The 20547-nt window shown below is 43.1% G+C and overlaps 1 protein-coding gene across 1 annotated transcript; it reads right to left on the minus strand.

The window, feature by feature from the left end:
* Nucleotides 1-288: 288 nt before the first annotated feature.
* Nucleotides 289-19361, minus strand: LOC142417872 (myosin heavy chain, skeletal muscle, adult-like). The gene is made up of 38 exons (XM_075518993.1): nucleotides 19158-19361; nucleotides 18932-19075; nucleotides 18682-18838; nucleotides 18324-18351; nucleotides 18111-18225; nucleotides 17925-18017; nucleotides 16950-17013; nucleotides 16674-16772; nucleotides 16468-16571; nucleotides 16252-16390; nucleotides 14932-15050; nucleotides 14689-14838; nucleotides 13812-13982; nucleotides 12737-13046; nucleotides 12560-12645; nucleotides 11907-11994; nucleotides 11695-11812; nucleotides 11397-11520; nucleotides 11175-11311; nucleotides 10818-11073; nucleotides 9606-9848; nucleotides 8864-9040; nucleotides 8633-8778; nucleotides 8455-8545; nucleotides 7977-8366; nucleotides 7607-7733; nucleotides 7384-7502; nucleotides 6915-7111; nucleotides 6316-6499; nucleotides 6064-6229; nucleotides 5766-5890; nucleotides 5247-5555; nucleotides 2351-2554; nucleotides 1862-1987; nucleotides 1596-1766; nucleotides 1405-1509; nucleotides 1173-1268; nucleotides 289-572 (listed from the first exon to the last, which is right to left on the minus strand). The coding sequence occupies exons 1-38, from the start codon at nucleotides 19359-19361 to the stop codon at nucleotides 417-419; spliced, it is 5838 nt and encodes a 1945-aa protein (XP_075375108.1). The 3' UTR covers nucleotides 289-416.
* Nucleotides 19362-20547: the final 1186 nt, after the last annotated feature.

The following is a 20547-nucleotide window of genomic DNA, read 5'->3' on the forward strand; positions in this document are numbered from 1 at the left end:
AGAGGACTTCTCAAGGCATAAATGTTTTTGCTGTGCCAGGACAGACAAGGTACTGGTCCTGCCTTTGTCCTGATCCTCTCCTCTTGCCAGTATGGGAATTACATTAGTGTTATTCCCTACCCAGTAGTGTAACAGGACACAGTGGAGAAATACTGGAGATAGGATAATTAAAGATCTACTGCTATCCAAGGGTTAAAGTGAAATTAAGTGTTTCATTTGAAAATGCCCCAAACTTATGTAACTGCAGAATTGAATTGTAACAAGCAAAAGCCCTGCTTCTGCTGTGTATGCAAAGGAATCTACAGTCTTTATTTTCTAGACCTTGACATGGTTACAAAGACTCATTGCAGAAGAAAGTGACCAAGAGGTTCACATTTTGTGCATCCCTCAGGTCACTTTGCTGCTTCATGACAGCCTCACTCTTCCTCTTCTATCTTCTTGCCATGAAACTCCCGGCTCTTTGCTCGGAGCTTGTTGACCTGCGACTCTGCAATGTCAGCCCGCTCCTCGGCTTCCTCCAGCTCGTGCTGGATCTTGCGGAACTTGGAAAGGTTGACATTGGACAGCTCCTCCTGTGCGGGGAGAGGGAGGCGGTGGTGAGGAGCCCAGGGCAGGGGTTCCACGCCTCCTGCGCCTCGGCCTTGCGGGGTTGCGGCTCTTCCCTGGGGGAAGGCACAAACTTCCATCCCTCACCCACCACTGCTTACACATAAGCCTCACACAGACCTCCTCATCCTCCCTTATTCAGGACCCCACTGTGACAAGCTTCACCTGTACTGTGTCACTCTTGAGGAGCTATGTGTGCACTTATTCTGCCATTACTTGCTGCCCAACTATCAGTGTGATTTATTAGGTTGAGAAAGACCCTGAAGCCTTCTGCTGTCGATCAGCAGCAGAGATTCAGGAACTTCTCAGTCAGTGCGTGTGGCCCCTGGGTTTGTTGAGTCTGACCTCCTGTATAAAACAGGCTGCAGAATTCCCTCAGTTCATCCCTGACTGCAGGGTGCCCAAAACTCAGCAAGGCCTCATGACACGATAATAACACAGCATGGCCAAGACTGTTGTGTCTTGGGAGTTTCTTTCATGCTCCTTTCCTGGTATTCATACTCATCTCAGTGAGCGTGCTGCCCCGATGCAAGGTGGCTCTTGCCCATTCTCCAAGCACTACTTACAGCCTCCTCAGCTTGTCTCTTGTAGGATTTCACCTTCATTTGCAGCTTGTCCACCAGATCCTGCAGCCTGAGAATATTCTTCCGATCTTCCTCAGACTAGAGTGGTTGGTAAGCAGGAAAGAGAATGAATTCTTGGTTTCCCAGCACATGAGGTTAACAATTCCCCTTGGGGGTGGTATGTGCAAAATCTGACTTGCTGTGAGAAAACTCTGTCAGCCCAAGGAGGCTTTACCTGGTAGGTCAGCTCCTTCACCCTCCTCTCGTACTTGCGCACACCCTTCACGGCTTCAGCGCTGCGCTTCTGCTCAGCATCAACCTCCCCTTCCAGCTCCCGCACCTGCAATGAGAAGCCCATCGTTGGAGCTTCCCTGGTATCTCTCCAAGGGATGTGCTCACTCATGCACAAATACCAGCCCTACGCACTCTGGCCTCCAGCTTCTGGATTTGCTTCTTGCCTCCCTTCAGTGCCAACTGCTCAGCCTCATCTAGACGAAGCTGCAGGTCCTTCACCGTCTGGTCCAAGTTCTTCTTCATCCTCTCCAGGTGGGCGCTGGTGTCCTGCTCCTTCTTCAGCTCTTCTGCCATCATGGCTGCCTGAGGAGAGCAAAGGGTCAAAGCCATTTTGGGGCTGGAGACATTTAGGGGGAGAATATATCCACCATCAGCAGTGAAAGGAGCCCTCCACTCACATCTGTGATGGCCTTCTTGGCCTTCTCTTCAGCATTGCGGGCTTCCTGGATTGTATCCTCCATTTCACCCTGAATTTGGGCAATGTCTGTTTCCAGCTTCTTCTTGGTGTTGATCAAGCTGGTGTTCTGTTGAACAACAAAAAATATTGGCCAGTTAGTTCCAAAACAGAACACATATTTTAGAAATTTACTGTTTAAATTTAAAGTTATCATCTATATATCGAATATTAGCATCTGCCTTCAAATGATGCATCTTGTCAGGTCATACACAGCTAGATAGCAGAGAGTTCTAAAATTTTAATCACTTCTGACTCCTGTTAATGCAATCCTACTCATTTAGCTATAATCCAACTCTTTCTACAAGGGTAGTAATTCTGGTTCAGGGTACGCTTTTTATTACAAGAGATGATTTAAGACTTTACACAGATGAAAAATCTGGAAAGGGAAAAGAAAAATGGCTCTTGAGATTTTGAATCTCATGAATCTAACCTGAGTGTGGAGGAGCTGAACTCTCTCACTTGCATCCATCAGTTCCTGCTCAGCCACTTTCCTTGACCGCTCCGTCTGCTCCAGGGCTGCCCGTAGCTCCTCAATTTCAGCCTGCAACAGGTTTGCTCTGCGCTCCACCATGGCCACCTGCTCCTTCAGGTCCTCCTGTGTCCTGAGAGCATCATCCAAGTGTATCTGGGTGTCCTTTAAGAGAGGAAAGAGAACTTATAAGGCCGCACAGCACTGTTGCGCAATGGCAATTAACACCAGTCTAATAATTATTATGTCAGTATAATATATATATTTATAGATATATATTTATATGCAGAATTATTATGCCAGTATTATGCACAGTGTCTAACAATGTGAGCAGTAGGTCTATATATGGTATTGTGCACTGCCCCAGGCTGAGTGACAGCCCTGCCTAAATTTAGGGCTGTGCAAGGGGAAGGTAAACTTGAATTCAAACTCCAGCTGACTGACACAAGTAACTTACAAGATGAAGGAAAATGGACCTTTGTCCTTGCTTGTGGCAGAAGAAAGAACCTTCCCCCATTCTCTGAAGTGCCCCTACATAACAGACATTATGCTCTGGGGTTGAAAAATGAAGAGCACATGAGTAACTAACAGAATCCAGGAAAAGTCACCCATGTAAAGTTTATCCAACCACCCACTCGCATTAGAATCAGTGCCACCAGAAAAGCACATAATGTGTTAGTAATTGGAGATTCCTCACTGAGAGGCACCAAACCACCTATTTACCATCCAGACAATTTCTCTAGAGAAGTTTGCTGCCTACAAGGAGCTCTCATTTGTGATGTCACCGAGAGGCTGCCAAGCCTGGTGAACCCTTCAGATTATCATCCGCTCCTACTATTCCGTGTAGGCTTTAATGATATTGCATCAAGGCAACTTAAAACCATCAAAAGAGACTATATGTCTGTTGCAGCAATGTTAAAAGGATCTGGAGCACAGGTGGTATTCTCCTCTATCCTCCCAGTCAGAGGAAGGCATTCAGGAAGGAGGAGAAAAATTGAACAAGTGAATGCCTGGCTGTCTAGCTGGTTCCATATTTAAGGTTTTGGCTTCTATGATCGTGGATCTACGTTTGAGAAGCTCAGTCTGTTTGGAGCTGATGCGATTCACCTGACCAAGTGGGGCAAGAGGCCCCTTGCCAACAAGCTGGCCAGAGCTTTAAACTAGACTTAGTGGGGGAAGGAAATGGAGTTTTGAGTAACAGAGAAGAGTCAGGGGCTGCTGATGTATTAGGAAGCAACAGGGAAACATCTGTGAAATGCTCCAAAGGAATTAGGGTTTGTTCTTCTAAAAAGGTGATATGGCCAATAGCCCAACTGAAGTGTCTCTATACCAATGCATGTAGCATGGGTAACGAACAGGAGGAGTTGGAAGCCACTGTGCAGCTAGAAAGCTATGATATAATCACTGTCACTGAAACTTGGTGGAACGAATCAAAGGACTGGAGTGCTGCAATCAGTGGGTATAAACTGTTCAGAAGGGACAGGTAAGGAAGGAGAGGTGGGCAGGTTGCCCTCTATGTAAAAAAATTGATTGATTGCACAGAGCTGTCTTTGAAAAACAGTGATAAGCCAGGTTGAGAGCTTATGAGTAAAAATTAGAGGCCAAACCAACAAAGGAAACCTCATGGCTGGTGTTTATTAAAGGCCACCTGACCGAGTAGAGCCTGTTGATGAAGTGTTATTACTTGTTTAACTTTAACTAAAGTTAAAAGAACTATGGGAAGCATCATGCTCACAGGCTCTGATCCTGCTGGGGGACTTCAATCACCCTGACATCTGCTGGAAAAGCAGAACAGCAAGCTGTAAGCAGTCCAGGAAACACCTGAAGTGAATCAAGGATAACATCTTCATCCAGGGGACAGCCAGCCCAACCAGAGGAGAAGTGTTACTGGACCTGTTGCTTACCAACACAGATGAACTAATTAGAGATGTCAAGATTGGTGGCAACCTGGGCTACAGTGATCATGCCCTGGTGGTATTCACAATCTTGAGGGATATGGGCCAGATAAAGAGTAAGGTCAAGACCCTGAATTTTAGGAGAGCAGACTTCCAGTTGTTTAAGGAATTACTGGGTGGGACCCCCTGGGAAAATGCCCTTAGGGATAAAGAGCAGAAAAGAGTTGGCAGCTCTTTAAGAACATTTTTCTTAGAGTGCAAGAGCTCTCAATTCTCATGTGTAAGCAGTCAGGCAAGGAAGCAGGAGAACAGCATGGCTGAGTAAAGACCTCCTGGTCAAACTAAAGTGTAAGAAGGAAATGCCTAGGCAGTGGAACCAAAGACATCTAGGAAGAATATAGGGATGCTTCCTGGATGCGTAGGGATAGGATCAGGAAAGCTAAGGCACAGTTGGAGCTGAATTCCTGTTGTATTAAGCTTTGGTGTGGCCTCACCTTGAGTATTGTGTGCAGTTCTGGGCCCCACAATTTAAAAAGGATGTTAAGGTACTTGAATGCATCTAGAGGAGGGCAACAAAGCTGGTGAAAGGGCTGGAAGGCATCTCCTCTGAGGAGCAGCCAAGGACACAGAGTTTTTCTAGTTTGGAGAGAAGAATGCTGAGGGAGACCTCATTGCTCTCTACAGATTCCTGAGGAGGGGAAGTGAAGAGGGAGGTGCTGATCTCTTCTCCCTGGTATCCAGTGACAGGACATGGTGGATGCCCCATCATTGGAAGTGTTCAAGGTCAGGTTGGACGGGGTTTCGAGCAGTCTGATCTAGTAAAAGATGTCCTTGCCCATGGCAGAGGGGCTGGACTAGATGATCTTTGAAGGTCCCTTTTGCCTCAAACCATTCTATGATTCAATGTTTCTATGATATTAGAAAAGCTAGACACCTATGTGCACATCCTTAGCTTAACATACCTTGAGAACCGCCTGTGTGTTTCTCAGGTTCTTTTGTGCCTCTGCAGCCACACGGTTGGCGTGGCTCAGCTGGATCTCCATTTCATTCAGGTCTCCCTCCATCTTCTTCTTCAGCCGCAGGGCTTCATTCCTGCTCCTGATCTCAGCGTCCAGGCTGCTCTGCATGGACTCCACAATTCTGAGGTGGTTTCTCTTCATCTGGTCGATCTCCTCATCTTTCTCTGCTATCTTCCTGTCAATCTCAGACTTCACCTGGTTGAGCTCAAGCTGGAGGCGCAGGATCTTCCCCTCTTCGTGTTCTAGGGAGGCCTGAATAACAGAGAAACACTGTGTCAATAAAAGGATTTTTTTCCTACAGCTGTTCTCTTCCAAACGACCTCCTACACAGAAAAAATGGGACTTTTTTGCTCTGGATGATGTGGAAACTGAGGCCTTGACTTTCCTTGATAGTGCCCAGTTTTACCTCTCACACTGCTCCTCAGTACCCCTCTCTGGAAAACAATGGTTATGGGCATGTACCTCAGCTTCCTCCAGAGCAGCCTGGATTTCAGATTTCTCCTGCTCAATCTGCTTCTTGACTTTCTCCAGATCATGAATCACCTTTCCTCCCTCGGCAATCTGCTCCGTGAGGTCAGAAATCTCCTCTGCAAGGAAGGGTGAAAAGTGGCATGGTCAGGCACAGATCTGAATGGGGAAAGGCCCTGATGCACCAAGGTGACAGGCATCTTCTTATCACTGCAGGCCCAGACCCATTTAGTGTGGCAGATAGACAAGCTTGTGAGAAAGCCCTGCCAGCAGCAGAGGGCCAGGGACTTACGCTGCAAGTTCTTGTTCTCACGCTTCAGCGTTTCCAGGTGGTCCAAGGACTCCTCATAGGCATTCTTCATCTTAAACAGCTCTGTGCTGAGAGAGCGAGACTCCTTCTGGGAGGCTTCCAGCTCAGTCTGCGTTTCCTCATACTTCTGCTTCCATTCTGCCAGGATCTGAAGAGAAACAGGGCGTGAGTATGGACATGGCAATCAGGAAGGGATGCTCTGCCCAGGAAACCCAAAGCTGGAGCCCAAAAGACCTTGTCAAAGTTCTTCTGCTTCTTATCCAGAGCAGCGCAGGCAGCATTTGATCGCTCCACGTCAATCATCAGGTCCTCCACTTCATTCTGCAGCCTCTGCTTTGTCTTTTCCAGGGAGGCACATTTGGCATTGACAGCTTCAACGTGTTCCTCTGCATCCTGCAGGCGCTGGGCCAGCTTCTTCCTGGAAGGTGGTAAGCACAGCTCATGGTTTGAGAGCAAAGGGGAGGCTGTGGTGTGTGGCTGATGGGCTTTTCACAACAGGACTGTTTACCACTTCATTGAGTATGTATCCTATGCACAGACAGTGCTAGCCCTCTCCCAGCTGGTCATTGTTTTCCCAGTTCTGATTCCCAGGCTTGAACAACCACTGTGCCTTCTGTGTCTGCCATCCACAGGTTTTCTGTATTGTTCTCTGGGTCAGAGGAGTATTTTCCTCTACATTTCCTAAACCACACCCTTTGGAGGATATACTCTACCTCAGCCCTTACCCTGACCAAAGCACAGCTTTAACTTTTTATGATGATATTGCAGTTGTGTCTTCAAATTTCCCTTGTTAATTTACCCCTTTTTTTGGCTTCCCCACCTTCCCCACATACTTTGCCTCCTCTAGCTCCTCCGTGCGCTGAATAGCGTCCGTCTCATATTTGGTTCTCCACTGGGCCACTTCACTGTTGGCCTTGGACAGGGCACGCTGCAGCTCTCCCTTGGCTTCCTGCTCCTCCTCATATTGTTCCCGGAGCAAGTCACAGTCATGGCGAGCAGACTGCAAGGCATGGGCCAGGGCGTTCTTGGCCTGCGTAGAGAGTGGGATTGGGACAAGGATGTAATATCCTGGGACATGGCTTCCAATGAGCCAATTTAACACTGTGAACATGACCGCTGGGAGAGTGTAGGTGTTTGCAGTGAAGGGCAGTTGTAAGCCTGGAGGACAAAATCCACTAATCGCACTCCTCACAGAAATGAATATCTTCTCCCAGTATGGCTTGTGCTAAGCAGATCCCGTCCCCACTAGGCAGTGTGAAGTTAAGAGTGTTTTCAGTGGGCAGCTGTAGGAAAAGTCATCACCTTTATCTCTTCCTCTAAGTGCCTCTTGAGTTCCTCAATCTGTTGGGTGAAAGCCTGCTTGCCTCTTGACAGCTGAGAAATCAGAGCATCTTTCTCATCCACCTGGCGCGAATATTCTCCTAGGAAAGCACACAGAAAGGAAATATATTCACTGTCATTCGTGACCCAAACAAACTGTTTTAGGGTGCTCTCCCATTCCACAGCACAGAGGAGGCTCTCTCACCTGATTCTGTCTGCAGACGAGCTCTCTGAGCACTGAGGTCATTGATCATGCGCTGATGCTCTTCTTCCTTTGTCTTAATCTCACTCAGCTGGTCTTCCAGTGTGCGGCACATCTTCTCCAGATTTGCCTGTGGAGATCACAGAGAACGAAAGAAGATTAGTATTGGGACTACTCCTTATTCTGAACAGCATGATTCTCACCAGAAAAATGTGAACAGATGTGAAACCTATATACTGCTTACTGGCATTAGAAGGTTAGGAATACAGTTCCATACAGAGACAGAGAGTTACACTGTAACCTGACCATATTTTAAAAAGGTATGTTTCACCATTATTTATTTTCAAGTTGTTTTCAGTATATTTTTCAATACCTTGGCTTTGGAGACAGACTCCATGTTACTGGCCAAGTCGTCAATCTCCATCTTCAGCTCACTCTTCTCCTTCTCCAGCTTCTGCTTCACTCGTTGCAGGTTGTCGATCTGCTCCCCAAGCTCGGCTGTGCTGTCAGCGTGCTTCTTCCGCAGGGTGGCAGCCGTGGCTTCGTGCTGCAGTGTGGCCTCTTCGAGGTCACGACGCATCTTCTGGAATTCTGCCTCACGCTTCTTGTTCATCTCAATCTGAGCTGCGGTAGCCCCTCCTGCTTCTTCCAGGCGCTCGCTGATCTCCTCTAGCTCCCTCGAGAGGTCAGCCCGATGCTTCTCTGCTTTTGCCCGAGAGGTTCGCTCTGCCTCAATTTCCTCCTCCAGTTCCTCAATACGAGCCTGCGGAACATTAGGGACCCTTCACACCCATGCCTTCCTCCTACCTCATGTCTTTCTGAAGGGCAGAAGAGAAGGAAGAGAGACTTGCCTGCAGCTCCTTGATCTTCTTTTGTAATTGGATGCCCAGGGCTTGCTCATCCTCGATTTTGCTCTGGATTTGGCTGATTTCAAAGTCTTTCCTTTGCACAAAGCAAATGGTGTTAGAGCGCAAAGAAAAAAGACAAGTACACCAGCCCGGCACTCAGGTGCCCTACAGCCACACTTACTTCTTCAGTTTCTCATCCAGCTGCTGCTTATCATTTTCCAAATCCATTATGCTGTCATGGGCCAGCTTCAGGTCTCCTTCGAGTTTCCGCTTAGCTCTCTCAAGGTCCATGCGCAGCTTCTTCTCTTGCTCCAGGGACCCTTCCAGCTATAAAGAACAAGACCATCAGTGCTCTGCCGGCCAGGTTTAACTTCATCCCTGTCCTTTTCTTGATGTATGCCTCTGTGCTTACATCGTCCACTTGCTGCTCCAGCTTGGTTTTAGCTTTGGTCAGAGTATTGACTTTGTCCTCTTCTGCCTGCAGGTCATCCAGCGTCTGCTGATGGGCCTCTTGGAGGGCTTTCTTCTCTTTTGTCAGCTTCACAATGGTCTCATCCAGGGCTGCCATCTCCTCTGTGAGGTTTTTCACCTACATATATGAGCAAGTGTCAAAATTTGGTAGAAAACGTGTCTGCTTGTACAGCGACATTTTCACTTTGCAGTGTTTTGCCAGGTTTTTCATTTGTCCTTTATATGCTCAGACAAGGCCCAGCTCAACCGTATCCTGGGCTGCACCAAAAGAAGCGTGGTCAGCAGGTCAAGGGAGGTGATTCTGTCCCTCTGCTCTGCTCTGGAACATTTTAGCAGGGCCTGTTGCGATAAGACAAGTGGTAATAGTGTTAAACTAAATGAGGGTAGATTTAGACTAGATATAAGGAAGAAATTTTGGAACAGGTTGCCCAGAGAGGTGGTAGATGTCCCATCCCTGGAAACATCCAAGGTCAAGTTGGATGGGGCTCTGAGCAACCTGATCCAGTTGAAGATGTCTCTTCTCATTGCAGGGAGGTTGGACTAGGTTACCTTTAAAGGTCCCTTCTAACCCAAACTATTCTATGATTCAAAATTTTCCAAAGCCAACATGTATTATGGTAGCAGGCTCTCACTCTGAGAGTCAGTGATGTCTTGGCCCTTTATGTGGCTCTCCATGTGTGTACCTTGTTTTCTGTGGCATGTTTTTCCTTCTCAACCTTGGCTAGCGTTAATTCAAGGTCATCAATATCTTTCTTCAGCTCTGAACATTCGTCCTCCAGTTTTCTCTTCTTAGCTGTCAGCTCAGCATTAATTTCTTCTTCATCCTCAGCCCTTTCAGTCACCTCCTTAATTTTGGCTTCCAGCTGGATTTTGGTTTTGATGAGCTGGTCACATCTTTCCTCAGCATCAGTTAAAGCATCAGCTTCCTGGTGAGAAAATACAGGAATGGTTATTTAATGCTGAAGGAACAGAGGTGCATCAGTAAGACCTTTGGGATTACTTTTTGGGAAAAGGTTACTGTGCAGTTACATTACAAATTACAAATTTAGAATAAGTTTTTCATCAGTTTTATTTTTTTCTGACCTTTTTCGTCATCAGATACTGTTTCTAGCTCCATTACATTTCACCTTGTTTATTTCAGGTGTGTCAGTGGGTTATTTGGATTTAATTGATGTTTCCCTTTCCTCCTTTAGAAAGTGATTGTATTTTATAATGTACCGTATTCAAATTTATGTGGAAGTATTGAGAAATGTAAATAATTCCACCACTGAGAAAATATTTGAAGCTCCCATTAGTAAATTTATACCTAGCCAGTATAGTCAGTGGACACTAGAACAAGATTCATCTTTCTCTGAAATGGACACTTCAACTCAAGGGTATTGCCTAAATGTTGCCTAAATTTCTGAGAGGCCAAATGACATTGGAGACAAACATACAAGGCTGGCACTTGTGTCTTAGGATGTAATGGGCATCTGCATCTTCTGGGAGCAGTAGCTACAGGAGCTCCGGTGAGATATGCTGTAAGAAATGGCACTAGGCTCTTCATTTCGACAACTGAATTAAGGCAGAGTAGTTGGTCAATTGAATCACTGTCCCCACTCCACTAAACACACCACAGTGACTATAAGGGGGCTTTATGTCATGGGCTCACATAGAGACATGTACATGTAGGCATTAAGACTAAAAAGTCATTCTTTAGCTTAAACTCCACTTTGTAATAGTGAGACTGAGTGGGGAAAGAATGGGGCCTGAATTTTACCTTTAGTTACATGGTATTCAGCTTAAAATATTTTGTAAGGCAGTTTAGTGTGCAATTTGAGAGTTCTGTATTATGAAAGAAGAATTAGATCTTATTTACTCATTTCCCCTATTAAAAAAAAAAAAATGTTACTCACAGCCTGCACTTGGAGCTGTAGATCATTTTTCTCCTGCACCAGTTTCACCATTTTCTCCTCCAACTCCTTCCTCTTTGCCTCAGACTTTGCAAGCTCCTCCTTGGTCTTCTCAAACTCTTCCTTCATGTTGGCCATCTCCTTCTCAGATTCTGCACTCTTCAGCAAGGGCTTGATCTTGAAGAACAGCTTCATCCAGGGCCAGTGCTTGACATTCATGAATGCACGAATGTTGTACTGGATGCAGAAGATGGACTCCCTGAAGCATAATTAAAATGTACATTGAATATTTTCAGTATGATGAGTGCCAACACTCTCCCCCAAGTACAGTGACTTTAAGTGAAGATGAGGAATGTCTACCTCCTCTCCACCATTCTCTGGTACTCCACTCTCATCAGGAAGCCCCTGCACCTGGCCTGTGTGCGAGTGATGAGCTGTGCCAGCTTCTCATCCCTCATCTCCTCCAGGAGTCCCAGCAGCCCAGCTTTGAAGAACACCTGGAGAAAGGGAACGTTGCCACACATCACTGTCAGGTAGAGCAAAGCACAGGCACACAGTGAGTGAGTCAAGGAGGGTTTGTACCTTGGTGTGGCCAAATTTGTACTGCGTGTGGTCCACATCGATTGACCCAAGAAGCTTCTCAGAAGCCTTCTTGCTATCAATGAACTGTCCCTCTGGGATAGCACTGGCATTAAGCACCTTGTATCTGTGAAAAGAGAAAGAGGAAGATAAGGCTGTTTTTTCCCAACCAACACACTCTAGCTACTGAACCCCACCAGCTCATATATAGCTATTTTTGACAACAGAGTCCAGCCTGAATGAAGCTATATGAATGACCCAACATTGCTTTTAATGATGTTGAGAAGTGCAGTGCTCTTACCTCTGTTTGAAGTCAGCATAGAGAACTCTGCTGGGGAAACCTTTCCTGCAAATTCTGATGCCTTCCAGCACGCCATTACACCGCAGTTGGTGAAGTACCAGTTCATGCTCCATGGCACCTAGAAATTCAGAGGTTAAATGAATACCACAGTTTCCAGTGCAGAGGGGAACAGATTTATCAGAGGAAGCTCTCTTTCTGCTTGAGCGTCTTACCAGGTGTTTTTGTTTCATTTGGGATGATGCAACGGACAAAATGGGGGTGAGTGCTCCGTAGATTGGTCATCAGCTTGTTTAAGTTTTCCTGTGGGATCACATATAGCAGCTTAGATTTAAAAAATTTGCTTCTGTATACTCTGTATCTAAATGCCAAGGAATTAAGCAATGAATCTTAGGAGGAAGAAGCTTTCAAATTCAAAATTTAGATTTAATCAAATCTTCTATATACTTAAGTATTCTCATTAAAAGAAAGTTTAAAATTCTGCACCTTAATCTGCAGGAAATAAAACACTACCATATAAAAAGTTTAACACAAGCCTTTATAGGATTAATTATATTACATCCTGCATTCTGGATTCTGGATTCTGGATCCTGGATTAATTATATTACATTCTGGATTCTGAAAAATGTTTTTCACAAAGAATGTAAGTGAACTTTTAAAAGAAATTCAGGAGGTCAGTTGAAGACTGCTTGAAACAAATCCCAAATGTGAATAATTACTAGGAAAAGGCAGTGAATAACTTCTGCTCAGTTCATACTTCTTATTGTTGCATTATAAAACCAAGGTCATGAGAAGAACAGGAGTTTAGATAGCTCAGTTTTGAAACTACATTCATGTCACTTTACAGATAATGAAATTCATACTTTACCCGGAAAAGAGCCGATACAGTCTGGAAAGAAGAACCCTTCTTCTTGCCACCCTTCTTTCCACCACCAGCACCACCACCACTAGCCTCTTCAAAAACAAAAAGAGTTTTTTAATATTATCTTTTTTGTTGCATCTTTACATATCACAAATGGAAAAAAAAGAATTTTAGAAAACTAACCTGTTTCTGCTCCACCATAGGAGGCAAAAAGTAAAGCCAGTGTCTTCACAGATGATTTCTGGTACAACCCAATGACAGTTTCATTTAAGGGATCCTTGTTCTTCTCAAGCCAGCCAGTGATGTTGTAGTCCACTGTGCCAGCATAGTGCACCAGAGAGAAGTGGGCCTCAGCCTTGCCTTTGGCAGGCTTGGGCTTCTGGAAGTTGCTGGACTTGCCCAGATGCTGGTCATAGAGCTTGTTCTTGAAAGAGGTGTCAGTTGCCTTGGGGAACATGCACTCCTCTTCCAGGATGGAGAAGATGCCCATGGGCTGGAAGATAGTACAATAAAGAAGAGAGAATGCCTGTAGAACAATATGATTACAACTTGGTCTTAAAGGGAATATAGTAAAAGATAGGAAGCTGAGAAACAAACCAATACCCTTGCCATGAAGAAAATTTCTTTCTAAAAAGTGAGTTTAAAAGATTCACCTGCTTGACTCACACTTTGACACAGTGATTCAGGAATGTTTTTTATGCCAAAACACATGTTAAAAAATCAGAAGGATAAAGATTATATTTAAAAATGTCTTTCACAAATGTGTCCATTGTATATTTACTTCAGTTTTTTGTACTTTTAATCAACTTCCTAAATTATACAGAACTACAAGAAATCTCTTTCAGTTTCTTGCACTCAGAGGTCAGGCACTGACTGTATTGGTGTGTACTTTACTATGAACGATCTAGAAAAAAACGTATTGTTCAGATAACTTTATTCCAGAATCTTATGAAAATATTTTTATTTTACTTTGGGAGCTGCTCTGTGTTTTTGAAAAAAATACCCTTTAATCAAGCAAGTGGAGATACCTTTCACACAGGGAAGGTGTGTAAGGATTGACTTCCATATTTACCTGTGGACTTTATAATATCTCTAATGCATAATAAGCAATAGTACAGATCAAGAGATATTTCAACAATTAAAACTGAATGCATGAAACTAACCATGAAAGAGACCTTTTTTTGAATAGCATTTAACCATTTTCAGTTTAAAATAATGAGTTCCTGAAAATACAAGATATTTTGAATTAAAAATTTACCTTCTCAATGAGCTCAATGCAGGCAGCCAGGTCCATCCCAAAGTCAATGAATGTCCATTCAATTCCTTCCTTCTTGTACTCCTCCTGCTCCAGCACGAACATGTGGTGGTTGAAGAACTGTTGTAGTTTCTCATTGGTGAAGTTGATGCACAGCTGCTCCAGGCTGTTGAACTTCCCAGTGGAAAAGAAAACAACAACCACCCATTGTCAACATTGACAGTTCTTGATCATTCTTAACCCTTTATAAATTTCCCCAGTTAAAACACAACTGTATTATCAGGACCGCACCATAGCAGGACCTATATACAGCTCCCCAAAGAAATACCTACATAATGAAAATGGAATTTTTTCCAGAGCAGATGTTCCTAGTCAATCTCCTAAAATTCATAAAGTACTTTGGCATTTTTTTTTTTTTCAGCTAAAAATGGGGATGCCCTGGTCCCCAATTTTTAAACACTTGATATCTCTGATTAAACACTTATCTATTAATTCCTTGGTCCTTTAAACAATTTATACTTTAATCTGTTATATGTTTGTCAATGGGTTTCCAAATCCTAGTTCTGCTCTAGAAGCTCTTACATAAAATTATTGTAATTATGTTGGGGTTTTTTTAATCATTAACATTGAGCTCAAACTGTTAAAATATTACAACACATACAATCCTATTTACTACTTCTACACAAAGATCATAACTCTGCTCCTGTACTGATGAAGCTTCTGAGGATTTTGCTCTCTACTACAAAAGAAAATGAAGGATTTTTTTTCCAGAAAATTGCAAATAACTAGCGTATTAAACCTGCAGAAGAATATTACTTGGAAGTCCTCTGATACAGCAATCTAACCCTGCAAGAGCAGTCCTCAAACCTGGAATCCTTACATCAAAGATCTCGAAGCCAGCAATATCCAGGACACCAATGAAGTACTGTCTGGGCTGCTTCGTATCCAGCTGTTGATTGATACGAACAACCATCCACAAGAACATCTTCTCATAGACAGCCTTTGCCAGAGCACCCACTGCATTGTTCACCTAAACCAAAGAAGAACGGAGCAGAAGGAAAATAGTACCCAGAGCAAGAGAGTAAATCAAGCCAGAGGTTCCCAGTCACCAGCTGGTTGTTACCTGCTGCACGGTTTGACCCTTGGTCACATATTCATTCCCAACCTTGACTCGGGGGTAGCAGAGGGCCTTGAGCAGATCTGCTGAGTTCAGACCCATCAAGTAGGCGGCCTTATCAGCAACTAAGTAGAAGGACAAAGATACAGAAAATTAAGACTAACAAGACATGCAGCATTTTGAGTGATGAACACTTTCCAAAGCAACTGCAATACTGCATGTCCTCGTGATCAAATTCTGCTTACTGGATCTCAGAGGAAGAACGACAGTCATTAAAACAAAAATCATCTTTGTTTTGAAAGCTTTTCAGTGCAGTATACCTAAATGCTATTTGTGTCTTTAAAAATCATCACAGAAGTGTCTAGAAACAAAGTATTTATTAAAAATTCATCCTGAAAGCTGAAGTTCATCACTTCAGTCCAGAGCTAATTGGTATCCATAAGCCAGGCAACAAAACACCAAAGTGTTAGCTGATTGGCCACCTTAGTGTAATCCAAAACCTACACTTAAGAACTTGAGCTACATGTATTCTTTGGCAGCAGCTATAACCCTAAAGGGGGATGCACTCCAAAATTAGAGGTAACAATTAAGAAGTGCACCTTTCTGAGACATATTGTTATAGTCATAGCAGAGAGGCAGGCATATTCATTCATTCAGGATCAAAACCTAAAAATTCAGTCCTGAAGCTGGCCATCTGAGAGTGTTCTTTAGAAGAAGTAGACAGGGCCATCATTTTAAACCATGTATGAATTATATAACATTTAAGTGATTAAGTATTCAGCTGAGAAGTAGAAATCTAAGTCAGTTCTTCCTTAGCATAGTGTACCTATGCTTCACTTAGACTGATGTTCAGATAATACTATGTAGCGACAGTTTTGGGTTTGAATCTCCAAAGGAGAAGAAAGAAATTGAAGGAAAGTTCCCTTTTACCTGGGCAAAATTCCTAAATAGAGTGTGATTTATGAAGAAGTTCTAACACTGAATTTAATGCCTCCGTTTTCTTTAAAAAAGCAACCAGGAATATATTTTCTGAAAAATCTTTCTCTTCTCTGTGGGTCTTTCATATAAGCACACTGAGCAGGCTGTGCTATCCAGACCTGTGGTAGCCCAGGAGAGAATTATAGACACATATGGAATTTATACTTCAAATAAAGATTAGGTAGTAATTGAAAAAAGAGTATATTTTGGATGGCAGTTTCATACATATATACTAGCTCCACCTAAACACTTTTTTACACATTCCCACTGTTCTCTTTCTCCATCTTCCAAATACTGAATTATTGCTACTTCTATTTCTAACAGGTCAGCCACAGTCTTTGCTAATACCTTCTGTGCCATCTGGCTCTGCCTGCTCCTCTCGTTGTTTCTGCTTGAACTTCAGGTTGCCATAGTGCATGACAGCTCCTGTCAGCTTGTAAATGGCTGTTTTTTCATCAGCAGTGAAGCCCAGGATGTCAATGGCACTCTGCAATAGGAACAATAAAATAAAAACTTTGTCTGGGAGAGATGACAATAGATACAACTTTTTAAATTGTTACTTACATCTGTAGCCATCAGCTCCTCCTGGTCATTAATGCTAGGAACAGTGATCTCACCTTGACTTACAAAGTGATAGTCATATGGGTTGGTGGTAATGAGAAGCATGTCTGAAAGTAAGAAAAGGAGACATGCAGCCTTAGTTTAGTCAAGCAACTAATCATGTGAGGTGATGTTCAGCAATCTTCCTCCAAGTTAGTCATTCTTCCTACCTATTAGCTCTGGCTTCTTGTTGGACATGATCTGATAAAATATGTGGTAGCTTCTTTCTGCTTTGAGCTGGAAAGTAACTCTGGACTTCTCCAGCAGATCTGGAGGGAAAATTTAGTTAGAAACAAGAAGAAACAGCAAAAAAGAAAGTAGGGAGAAGATAGGAAGAAACACAGGGAAGGCAGGATAGATTTGGGTGAAAAGGTGTTGGGTGAATGGATGGATTGTGATAGTTGGGTGAATGGATGGATTGTGAACAGTTCAGGAAAGTGTCTTACATGTTTCAATATCGGCAGAAGCTAGTTTTCCTGTGGCACCGAAGTGAATTCGGATGAATTTGCCCTTTAAAGGAATAAAAGTGACTTAAGGTTTACATCATAAATATATATCTGAAATGAAGAGTTTTGCCTTTTACTCCACTGGGCACAAGATTTTTACTTAGAGACATTTTCTTAAGAATGAGCTATATTTCTACCATTGACATAAAGTCATCTTTTACATTTTTGACCATGAAAATAATCAACAGTGGCACAGCTGTATATTTTATGTATGCTGAATGTACAAATGGGAAGGAATGGGTGGCTTTCCTTAGCCAAACTCTTCTAACTACATCCTGCATACAGAGGGCAGTCATCTTAATGATATGGAAATAGCCATTTAAATAGTTCAGCTCCTTAAATCTGTCTTGCTATCAAATAAGCCATTTCACTTCTGATTAATTAAATTTGACATAAAGAAAACATACTATTCAAGTAGAAACTCTCTCTCTCCCCACTCCCTCTGTTTCTTTCTCCATTTATTTCTTTCTTTCTCTCTTTCTTTCTTTCTCTCTCCTTCCTTCATTCTTCTTTTTCTTTCTCTATCTCTCTCTTTCTCTCTTTCTTTCCCATCTTTCCTAACCTCTCTCCCTTTCTTCCTGGCATTCTGTCTGTCTCTCTGCCTTTTAGCAAACGAACAGAAATATAAGTAAAACGAAACAAAACTATTGTTTAACATTAATCTGAAATACATCATCAGAGAAAAAGCATGTGATCTGTTATTTTAATTTGCATCTCAATGCATAGCAGAATTAACTTTTTTCATAGAATCACTGTTTTTGAAATCTGGAGAATTACCTTTAGGATAAGTGGTAAAGTCATGATAAGAAAATACAGTCTTACTCTTGAAAACACGATGGCTAAACAACAGAAAAGAATGACTGCCATACACTCCTGATTACTATTTTTCAGAAATCATTTGGTTAAGCAACTTACAAAGCGTGAAGAGTTGTCATTCCTCACAGTCTTGGCATTTCCAAAGGCCTCCAGCAGCGGGTTGGCGCTGATGATTTGATCCTCAAGCGTTCCCTGCAGGACGATAATTATCGCTGGTTATCCTTTCCAAAAATCACGTCAGGAACAGAGAAAAGCATTGATTCAAGCCAGTGTCTATTAATTTGCCTGCATTTTGCCTGACTGCTGCTCCTCTTTCTTCTTATCCCCACTCGCTGCAATTGTTGCAAAGTACTGGATGACACGCTTTGTGTTCACAGTCTTCCCGGCACCGGATTCTCCGCTGTCAAAGCAAAGAGAGAAGCAGAGAGCGTGTGGTCAGGCAGGAGGTCCCCTGGCACTGGGCAGCCCTGCAGGTACCCAAGCAGGGAGTGTACATACGTGATCAGGATGGACTGGTTCTCACGATCTGTGAAAGAGGCAGAAATAAGGTACTTAAAACGCAATGAACAACACAGAAAGAACGAACCGTAGTCAGGTAAGTTTAATGTTTTCAACTCCATGCTGTCAGCTTGACTTACAAAACAAACAAACAAACCTCCACAACACCTCACTGAGTGCAGGGGTGTCTTTTGTTTAAAACAGTGGGAACAATGGTGTGAAGATAGTAAAATGTACAATAGTATGTCTGCATCAGAACCATGAAAGCTTTGAAAAAGTCTCTTCATATTACTGAGATAGAGTATCCCTTCAGAGAATTTCATGGTACAATCCCTCTGAGACAGATAGAGCCACTCACCAGTCAGCATGAACTGATAGGCATTGTCAGAGATGGAGAAGATGTGTGGAGGGGCCTCCTGGCGCTTCTTGCCTCGGTAGGCCAACACCACCTCCGGGTTGTACACCGGCAGCCACTTGTAGGGGTTGACAGTGACGCAGAAGAGACCCGAGTAGGTCTGCAAGGAAGGGAGACAGCACGTTGGCTTCCACTTAGCCTGGCAGAGCAGTTCCTCCTAGCTGCCCAAAGGAAGACTGCTGCTGGTACTTACGTAGATCATCCAGGCTGCATAACGCTCTTTGAGGTTGTACAGCACAGCGGGTTCGTGGAGGTGGGTCATCATGGCCATGTCCTCGATTTTATCATACTTGGGAGGGTTCATGGCGAAGATTTGATCGTCCTTCACGGTCAGGGTCTGTCAGAGGAAGAAGGAGATGCATGTATGTCAGCTAAGAGCTGAGAGTGGGAATCAAATAGTGACCTTGTTTCTTACTCACCTCTCCACCTTCAGTCTTGACAGTGACCTTCCCTGATTCTTTGCTCTGGATTGTTCCTTTCACAAAGGATTCCTTAGGATGCACCACAAAGACGGATGTCTTGGCATCAAAAGGCTTGTTCTGGGCCTCGATTCTCTCCTTTTCTGACTTTCGGAGGTAAGGAGCTGCCGCCCCAAAGACGGCCATCTCAGAGTCTGATGACATGGCTGCACTTTATGGAGGGGCTTGCCAGCAGAGAACACTGTGGAGGAGCAGATATGTTTCTCAAATGTGTCAAAAAGTAAGCACTTGTTAGTAGAAGATGGGAAAAGAAAGATACTGTATTAATACTATTCATAAAGTTTTTGAAAGTAATTGTATATTTTTGCATTGGTGTAATTCAACATTTATGGAAAATGTGAAAACTATATTTTGGGACATGGATTGGCTTAGGGTCCACTATACTGAAATCACATTTGAAATATTCCATAGTCACTTATTAGTCAAGTATTTAGGGGCTGTACTGTGGAGTTAAGAACCTTAAAATTCCTTTCAGCTGCTTAGGCACTCTTTTAAAATTCACTTGAAATTATTATAATGCAGTTTTTTCCCAAGTGATCCTAATTCAGAAAGCTCAGAAGGCTCGTACACCATTGTCTTGAGTGGCATACAGACAACTCAAGCATCTTAATGGCTCAGTTTCAGTCTCTACAACATTTGTATCATTGGATTAATTATACAATTATTTGCTAATTTTAGTGAGTTCTTGAATCCAGGCATAAACGCCTACAATGCCTGTCAAAAGAAGAGTAATGCTGTTCCAGAACACACTGACATAGGTCCATTTCTATTACTTTCTTTTGCTTTTTTAAATTTAATATAATTTTAGGGGAAACAAAGTTAAACACAAAGATTCAAAGCCCAACTCAAGAATTTAAAAAATAAGAAATATTAAAGCCAGGATTAATTTCTCTGAAAAATTACTTTTTTTCATTTTTTTTTGGTCCAGAAAAAAACAGCAGCTTAGGAAAACATTTATTTATTTCTATCCTGTATAGAGATAGGTACCTAATATTTACACAACCTTTAATCACAGAATCACAGAATCACAGAATCGTATAGGTTGGAAAAGACCTTTAAGATCATCGAGAAATAATATTGTGTTATATTTGTACTAAAATGAGAGAGTAATATGATAATTCTTTGTCCCTGCAGGAACAGGTGGTGGCTTACAGAAGAGGAGGGCTGCAGCTTCCATTTTTTGTCGAGGTAGAGAACAGGCAGAGCAGTACGGGGAACAAATGATAACATTGCATTTTACAGAGATGACAAGCAGAGCTTGGTTGCTCATATTACAGCTCTTTCTACTCTTACTTCTTTAGTGATTTCATGGCAAATTTTGGAGAAAATA

This window comes from Mycteria americana, chromosome 16 (genome assembly GCF_035582795.1).
Source record: "Mycteria americana isolate JAX WOST 10 ecotype Jacksonville Zoo and Gardens chromosome 16, USCA_MyAme_1.0, whole genome shotgun sequence".
In the NCBI taxonomy this organism is placed as follows: Eukaryota; Metazoa; Chordata; class Aves; order Ciconiiformes; family Ciconiidae; genus Mycteria; species Mycteria americana.

What these genes read in the sequence shown, in the direction of transcription:
- LOC142417872 (XM_075518993.1), bottom strand. Translation starts at nt 19,361, where the DNA reads ATGTCATCAGACTCTGAGATGGCCGTCTTTGGGGCGGCAGCTCCTTAC. An exon ending in AAATGAAACAAAAACACCTG is followed by an intron (nt 11,813 to 11,906) that starts GTAAGACGCTCA and finishes CTGAATTTCTAG; the next exon opens with GTGCCATGGAGCATGAACTG. An exon ending in TGAAGGAGCTGACCTACCAG is followed by an intron (nt 1,269 to 1,404) that starts GTAAAGCCTCCT and finishes CAACCACTCTAG; the next exon opens with TCTGAGGAAGATCGGAAGAA.